Source organism: Barbus barbus (assembly GCF_936440315.1).
Source record: "Barbus barbus genome assembly, chromosome: 30".
Lineage (NCBI taxonomy): Eukaryota > Metazoa > Chordata > Actinopteri > Cypriniformes > Cyprinidae > Barbus > Barbus barbus.
This window is the reverse complement of record NC_136758.1, coordinates 17,139,055-17,147,939: the sequence shown is the minus strand read 5'-3', so window position 1 is coordinate 17,147,939 and position 8,885 is coordinate 17,139,055. Positions and strand designations below refer to the sequence as shown.

Here is an 8,885-nt window from a genome sequence, read left to right as displayed (position 1 = left end):
TCCACGAAGACATCTAACAGATCTCAGCTTTCAACTCAAGACCAACAGGTAATAAAGAAACACATTAAAGCTGTGCAGACTGGGCCTGTCACTGATCATTCTCCTTCACCTCACAGAACAGGGCCAGAGACTGCAGGCTTGTTCAGTTGCTGAGAAACAGCCAGCTAGGTTGTTGCCTGAGTGAGATCTGTGCAGGCAGTGTCGCACTCCAGCTGCTGACAGCTGGCCTCTTCCTGCTGTTTGTCTGGCTCCTGGCGGAACTGCACGTGGTCCTGCCCTGCCTCATTCTGTGTGGCTGCCTCTTCGATGGGCCACTCAGGAGGGCAGTGAACACAGCCTGGACCTGGATTACAGCTCCTGTAAGGGCTAAGGCGGTGGAGAAGACACCACACACTGATGGACGCTCAGAGGGAACAAGGTCATAACCTTGTGATCGAACACTCATGAAGAACTACACTAAAATCCAAAAAAATACACCATTAAAGCTGAGGCTGGGCACTATGTAATCACTGTATCACAGGCAACTTCTTCACAGCTGGAAGGCATCACGTAATACCCATCAAAATGGCTATATTTATAATGACTATCATTTAAATGAATTTCTTCCTTACATTCAAATTTGAACTGATATTCTGCATCCTGTTTGCTTCGTCAATTTACATTAAGGGACACACAACACACAAATCAAGTCGTGGCCTAATGGTTAGAGAGTTGGACCTGTAATTCAAAGGTTGTGGGTTCGCGTCTCGGGCCGGCAGGGATTGTAGGTGGGGAAAGTGAATGTCCAGCGCTCTCTCCACTCTCAATACCACGACTGAGGCGCCCTTGAGCAAGGCACCGAACCCCCAACTGCTCCCCGGGCGCTGCAGCATAAATGGCTGCCCACTGCTCTGGGTGTGTGTGTTCACAGAGTGTGTGTGTGTTCACTGCTGTGTGTGTGCACTTTGGATGGGTTAAATGCAGAGCACGAATTCTGAGTATGGGTCACCATACTTGGCCGTATGTCACTTTCACTTTCATCATGTCCCTAACATCTTATTAGTCAACTGAAGTGCTCTAGGAACATGCCCTACTTTACTGTATCTTTAAAACACAAAGCTCCGATTACTAAAGACAGACTTCATATGCACAAAAACAGCGGCAGAATTTTGATTCGATCGATTAAAGAAATTTATTCAGGTCATTAAATGAACCAATCTTGTGAAATTTCAGATGGCACTTCAATTTACTGGACAAAATTTTAGCTCATTGTCTGCACTGAAATAGAGCCTGACCCTGCATGGCCGGAGTAGCCATGACAACAGACCACAGATTGTCCTCGTCCACAGTTTCCAGCATTGGCGAGTTACAGAGCTGCTTATTTTAATGAAACACTTGAAAAAATTCTACTGAATAGCGTCCAGAACTATGGTCTCCGCCACTTTAATTAGCCTGGTATTTATACGGTTGCTAAGGGACACAAACACAAAGGAGGCAAAGAGAGTTTTCTTCCATTTATTAAGTTTGAAGCCCACTTATACAAAACTCATGAACTGCTTTTAGAACACTTTGATAGCTTTCCCAACATTTGGAAATAAATTAAGGAGAAGAAGTAAACAGCAACACACAAAAATAAAAACATTAAAAGAGGATGAATTATAACAGGTGAATATTGAGGTGAGGAAAGGCATTCCTGACAGAAAGGCATTGTTTAGTCACATGTGCTACTCTTTTAGGGAATCTTGAAAGTTCTTAAATCCAATAGAATCAATTTTAACCTTCTAAATGATGTTGGGCAACTTCAAACATGTGCAATTATTTAATATTGAACCAATACTTGGAGGCTCTACGTCTTGTTATCCAATGAAAAAATGGCTGGTGGATTATGTCGTTTCAGACAGATTATTACTGATGTTCACAAGGGTCATGCAAAGAAGTGTTATGTCGTGACACTTTTCTCCTGAATTATTACTATCGTAAGACATAAAAACAGCACGTTAAACAGAGGTCTATAGAGTTTCGCTGTAAATCCCAGAGGTATTAAGAAAACAGAACATGCAAGCCGTTTGTAAATGCAGCTATGCAAATGCGTGTGTGTGTGTGTGTCACGGTATCCAAGTTAAAATCCCTTTTCCAGCTCTGTCCACACTGACCTAGTTTATCGACAATGAATTGTGTCTGTGTTCGTAAAGTGTCTGCTGACCTGTGATCAAGCACCCTGACAGAGTTAAGTGTGTGTTTGTGTGTGTGTGAAAGCCTCTGGTCTTGAAACTTCAGAGTGTAGCAAAATACACAACAACCTTCAAATACTTACAATCGCCAATCTTTCTTTATGAATCAACATTAATGTTCAATAATCAAAGAGTACTGAAGTAAAGTTTAATAAAATGCTTATATATCAGGACACTACTGAGATCTTTGTGTAAGAGAATGAGTGTGTGTTTTGCTCTGGGTTCTTTGTAGAGCAGCTCAAGAGTTGCTTCCCAAAGCAGTATTATTATTGTTATTATTATTTATGTTATTAAAATACCAATAAACAAACAAGCAGAGCAAAAGAAAAGAGAATTTGACTGGTCACAGCAAAATTTCTGTACACAAATTTTAAGAAAAGAGAAAGAGGTTTGGCAGGGCGAATAGAGAGGGGGATTGGGAAGGTAAAGCTGCCCCAGGTAGGGGTAGTTTGCTGAAGGTGGGGGGATGAAGGGTGTGGTTCTGGGTGGCAAGCCGCTCACCTCTTCTTGGGGGCTTGGGCCGTACGGGGCGGGGTCACAGGTCGCCCTGAGTTGACCCCGCTGTACTGATACTTAGCCTTCTTTTCTGATGGCTTCAGGATCTGAGAGAGAAAAGAGAGTGTGTGAATGTACTGTGAGAGTACAATGCATGCATGTGTGTGTGTGTGGATGATAACACACCTGAAAAGAGCACATGAGTGACTCATCCACACTCATCATTCCACCGGCGTTGTCAAACTCCCCGCAGTAGTTTGGTGCTGAGAACAAAGTGACCAACTGCCGCTTTGCAAAGAACTCATAACCATCTTCAACCACCTGCGAAACACGACACACTCACTAAAACTAAAACACAATCTACAAAAAGAAGCCTTAACCACAATAATTCAAAGTTGATATGGATAGTGGATCCTGACTGGTTAAAATTAATTGGTACCTGGTGTGCCCTGCAGATTAGGTCCAGATCGTGGCGGTTGAGGAATTTGCTGACTACGTCGGCACCGAAAGTGAATGAAACGCCACGATCGTTCTCCCCCCATCCCTGAACGTCCTTATCTGGGTCCGACCACAGCAAATCACACAGCAACCCTGTGAGACCAAGAGACAGAGAATATGTATCTGAGATAATATTTCATTCCATCAAAATGTGTTGGTTGTTTAAATAATGTTTTTATTAGTGGTCAACCAATATTAAATGCAAATGTATTAAAATGTTTTAATGGCCAATACCAACATTTAGCAGGGTGTCTGATGACAGATCAGGGTTATTATCATTAAATAAAACTAAAATAATTCAAAATGTTTTAGGTAAATAAATATAAAACAAAACAAAATAAACATTAGACCTGCCTTGGCAACTAACTGAAATAAACTTTAAGCTGGAAATAAATAAAAACTAAAACTAAACTAAAACTCAAACTGAATAAATTAAATTACAATTATAAAAAACCTGATAAAAATTACAAAAGCATAACATAAAATTACAAGAAATTAAGCTAAATTAAAATTGAAAATCTAAAAATATCTAAAAAAAAAAAAAAAGTTCTAAAAATGTTTTGCCGCCTTGTCGCTCAATAAGTAGAACATGATGACACTAACACCACCTTGGTCATGGGTTCGATTCACAGGAAAAGCAACAACTGATAAATTGTGTACCCTGAATGCAGTGCAAGTCTGTTAGGATAAAATCATCTGACAAATGTATAAACGTAATAATACATAAAAATACAAAAATAACATTGTAAAATATATTATTATAAAATAATACAATTTAACTGTAGGAAATATTTTTTAATAAAGAAAACTGAGTATCCATTGTCAAGGTTTGCAGATTTTACAACTGGAGACACTAGTGATCTATCAGCCAAAAACAAGTATTTGTTTTTGTCATATGTGCGCATACACACCTGTATCTGGGACGTCAGTTGGCCGCATAATACGACGAATCTGTTCCATTGACTGCAGATCAGGAGAGAGACCTAGAAGATGGACATAAAAAAAGTGTTACAAAGAGCATGCATTAATATTTTTAGACTCAGCTGACCTATTTCATCATGCCAAGAGTCACTTCTATAAAACTATCCATCTTTCGTTCACCCGTTCTCACCTCCATGGCAACAGAAAATCTTCTCATCTATGATGGCAGCAATTGGGAGGCAGTTGAAACAGTCTGTGAACGTCTTCCAGAGTTTTATGTTGAACCTGCGCTTGCCTGCGACAGACAAATGTACATAATCATAACAATAAAGTATGATCCGTGACCTGAAAGTTTGTTCAGTGGGAGAGAAATCAATATGATTTCAGATCATTTGGTGTGGGTGTGTGTTAACGTTTGGTGTATTTATTTATATTTATGCATGCGCTCAGACACTCACACTCATCATAGAAGCCATAGATACGGTTGATGGAGGCGCACTCGTGGTTTCCCCTCAAGAGGAAAAAATTCTCAGGGTATTTGATCTTATAGGCCAGTAGGAGGCAGATGGTCTCCAAAGACTGTTTCCCTCTGTCCACATAATCACCCAGAAAGAGATAGTTTGCCTCCGGTGGAAAACCGCCGTATTCAAACAACCTCAACAGATCTGTATACTGCCCATGGATGTCACCTAGAGACAGAGAGAGTTATATAATTGACAAAAATCTATAAAGTTATATCATGGATTTGCCAGATTAGGATTCAGAAAAGAAAACTCAACACCCAAATTTCAGGTTAATGACTCTCTCACACACACACACACACACACACACTCACACACACACACTCACAGGGGTCTCAGGTATGCCACAGAGAGAAGAGAAATGACCTCAAACCTATCCTCATTAAATCCATATTTATAACCTGCTCTACTTACAAGCTGATTTCCAAAACCTTGAGAGATGGAGAGGAAGGAGTGTAATTAAAACAGTGGAGACATTCTCCGCTCTGGAGAAGGGGAGTATCGAACCTACCACAGATTTTAAGTGGAGCCTCCAACTCCAGCAGGATGGGCTGACTGAGAAAGATCTCTCGAGATTTAATGCAGAGTCCTCGAACTTCTGCTTCCGTCATCTGAACGATCTTCCCTGGACGACATCCTCGCACTGGAACAGTAGACATCAACATTTGTTAACATCTGGTTAACATCATTTTCTAAGTGTGACAACTTTATTGCAGCCTCAATAACTGGGTCAAATGTGGGATTTTCTAATCACTCAATGCTCATATTGGCCCACTTATCTTACAGTCATCCACTGAAACATATTGCGCACAAAAATAGACTTTCACAATCTGGCAAACTGGCTCTGATCTGATTGATCAGATTTTTAATGCCTGGAAACAAAGGCAAGAAGCCACATAAGCACTTCGGAGGAAGAACTAGGCACTGGATTTGCCAAAGGTTGGATTGTGAAATTAAGTACTTTGGAGTACATTCAGAGTTATGTTCGGCGGGCTAGATCTCTACGAGAAGAAATATATATTTATAAATTCGGTCTTGTCATCACAGGAATAAATTTCATTTTAAAATACATTACAATACAAAACAGTTATTTTAAATTGTAGTAATATTTCACAATATTACAGTTTACCTATACTTTTTATTAAAAAAAACAGCCTTTCAAAATCATTTAAAAATCATACCAACCCCAAACATTTGAACAGTAGTGTACATTTTATAATAAATAAACATTTCAATATTTCTTGCTCATAATATTGATGTCAGTGAATTCTAATGTGTGAGTGGGAATCTTAAGAGTGTCTGGAATTCTGCAGGAATGTTCCCGCCTTAGCAAAAACAGTCGAGACTGTTAACCATTTTGCAGAGCAGTTTGTCTAAGAAATTCATTTGATGGAGAGAAACTACAAGCAAGAACCTGTAGCCATAATTCACTCTGAGACAGGGAGAATGACAGATTAGAAAAGTGTGCGCCGTTTGTGAGGGGAGAAAAAATAGAATAGCTGAGAGACAGCATATGTCACAGAGAAGGAAAAGTTGTGCTCTTTTCTTACAGCCATGATTACAGTTATATAATATATCACTAACCATTTTAGTCTTCAGGCCGTCCACCCTCACAATATCCCACACAAACCAGAAATGTTGGAGACTCTTTGAAAAGAATGCTGTAACCCCAACTACTGTGTGTGCAGGTAAAGAGCAGAGGACTTCACGAGATTGCAAAAATGGTGCCATTTGTACAGATTGAAGTGTGTGTACGAGTCTCTGAGCTGATGAAATGCCCCTGTTATTGCAGCATGACTAAACATAAGGAAAATCTGATTGTGTACGTGTATGTGTGTGTGATTGACAAGCCGCAGTCCAGACCAGTCTGAGCTAGATTATGAGCTTGCCAGAAACAACTTGTTCAAAGTGGCAATCGACTATAATTCGTAAAACCAAATCATTGCTCTGATTCCTTGTTCATCATGTTAGGGTCGCATTACATAACAATACATACCAACGAAATGACACAGTCAAGCTAAACTCATCCACTTTCCCACTAAAGCATTTTACAGCAATCCATAAGATTATCCAAGTCCTGACGGGCAGCCATTAGACGACCACCGTGGGACAGTAGGCCGCTTGATCTTCACAGATAGAGGAGTGTGATCGCGAGACACAGATGGAACATGAGAGAAACATACAGAGATGTGTTTGTGAGACGATGAGAATCGAAGTGTGAAGAAGCGAAAAGCAGGACGTTAGGGTCACACAGAATCACAGATGGCATTGCTGAGTGAGGGTCAGCAGGAGGTGTTGGGACAGATGGACGGGCACGAGGCCATATCAGTTATCGGGGTGGTGCAATAATCCACGGCGCTTGCCTTTATCAAAAGTAACGACAGCAGAAGTTTGTGTAGCAACAGAAGTCACTGAGATGGGCAGAAACAACCGAGGGTAAATCCTAACTGAAGTCTCCTGAGACAGAAACATTTATCTTTCTACTACTCGCAAATTTCTCTAAAATTTAATCTACAGGCTAGTAAATGGCCTGCGCATTTATAAAAGGCATTTATTAAAGCCAACAATCCAGTATACAGTACAAGAACCATTACAGAGCCAAGCAGCCAAACACCACATTTCAGAAGATTATAATGACATATTATTCATGTTAAGTAGAATGTGATGTTCCGAATGAAATATATTTCACGGTTAGGAAGACGATACAGTGTAACAGAGAACAAAAGTACCATTCCATTCATTAATTATTCACTTCATACTGAAAATAAAGTTAAACTTTAGCAAAGTGACACAGTAAAGTTACTTCACAGTAAGAGCAAACAGAGTGTAACATTACTAGCTAAATATACTGTAAATATACTGAGTGAATATTTAATGTGCATTATCATTACGAAGCAAATTCAGTGTGAAATTACTAAAGGGCAATGTCACAAGGAAATCAATGTATCAGAACATTGATAAAAGATCAGTGTAACATTATGAAAATAACAGTGTTTCAATGCAACATTACACTGAATTCATAAAGTTACACTGTATTATTTTAGTAATGTTGTACTACATTCCCTTTATGATATTACTTTGTATTCTCCTTAGCAACGTTACACTGAATCCTCTTCATAATGATAATGAACACTATATATTCCATGTAACACTAATGTTAGTAAGGAAAAAATATATGTATGAATAAATGAATAAATATATATGAATAAATGGAACATAATGCAGCATTACTAAAAGAATGCAGTCTAATGTGATTAAGAGAATATTTATTAGTTATTTATGAAGAGGATTCAGTGTAGTAGTAATATAAGAACTGAATATAATTAAACGTTAAGACAAAAAACAGCGATAAGAGACTAGCGTAACACTGTAACATACAGTATAGTGTAGCATTAGGTGCAAGACTAGGTATGATATTACTACAAATTCAGTGTAAAACTAATAGGAGGATTTAGAAAACACACTTATAACATTAATCAAGAGTAAGGTTAGGAGAAGCACACGGTAAACTTGTAGGTTGAATACAGTATAAGGAGAGTCGAATGGAGGATCAGAATTACGTCGGTTACATTCGCCTGAAGTCAACGACGCAGCGGACACTGCATCGTCCTGCCCTCGCTCTCATTCGCTCGCTTTCTTTAGCAACTGCTGTATAAAAATGTACAGGCCCTCACTACTCGTCCCTGCTTCGGTAGAAAAGGGCAAGGTTAGCTCTAATCTGAAACTCCCATCGCTGGTATGAAGGCTGTCCAAACCCCGGGGCCACTGCCGTGTTTGTAAACAGGGCGCAGAGACCCGAAGCTTAGCTCTCGCTTTACGAGCACAATTCCCCATTCACCAGCAGAAAAACAGATCAACACGAGTAGCTAATTACCGTGTATGCTTATATAAACGTTAAAATGCCGTCACGTCCTAACAGCTTACCTTCAAGAAGCCGAGAAATGAGACTGTCAACGTTTAATTCCCCCTCCGCCATCTTCAGTGCCGAGTTCTGCATGCAGCAGCGCTTCCAGCAACGACCGCTAGGTGGCGCGCGCAATGACGTCATTCGCTTAGTTACAAGCGGTTACGTCAACATTAATGATCTTTTCATCAATATTTAATCGCTTTGAAGGCAAACTTTTGACCTGTTGAAAGCAACTTAATTGTTAATGGTATTCTCTATTGTTTAACCTTTGGCGACTTGTGTATTTGGTTTCACGTCCGGGACGATTTTTATCAGAGTAGGCCTACGTTTACT

At 39.7% G+C, this 8,885-nt stretch overlaps 1 protein-coding gene across 1 annotated transcript; it reads right to left on the bottom strand.

Moving 5' to 3' along the window:
• Positions 1-1,479: 1,479 nt before the first annotated feature.
• Positions 1,480-8,679, bottom strand: LOC306850700 (serine/threonine-protein phosphatase PP1-beta catalytic subunit-like). The gene is made up of 8 exons (XM_079386511.1): positions 8,570-8,679; positions 5,157-5,288; positions 4,583-4,813; positions 4,315-4,419; positions 4,115-4,186; positions 3,145-3,296; positions 2,892-3,026; positions 1,480-2,812 (listed from the first exon to the last, which is right to left on the bottom strand). The coding sequence occupies exons 1-8, from the start codon at positions 8,640-8,642 to the stop codon at positions 2,708-2,710; spliced, it is 1,005 nt and encodes a 334-aa protein (XP_079242637.1). The 5' UTR covers positions 8,643-8,679; the 3' UTR covers positions 1,480-2,707.
• Positions 8,680-8,885: the final 206 nt, after the last annotated feature.

Coding starts and splice junctions, on each gene's coding strand:
- LOC306850700 (XM_079386511.1), bottom strand. CDS start 8,642: ATGCAGAACTCGGCACTGAAGATGGCGGAGGGGGAATTAAACGTTGAC. Junction 5,289..8,569: donor CATTTCTCGGCTTCTTGAAG/GTAAGCTGTTAG, acceptor CTACTGTTCCAG/TGCGAGGATGTCGTCCAGGG. Junction 3,297..4,114: donor AACTGACGTCCCAGATACAG/GTGTGTATGCGC, acceptor TTGGTCTCACAG/GGTTGCTGTGTGATTTGCTG.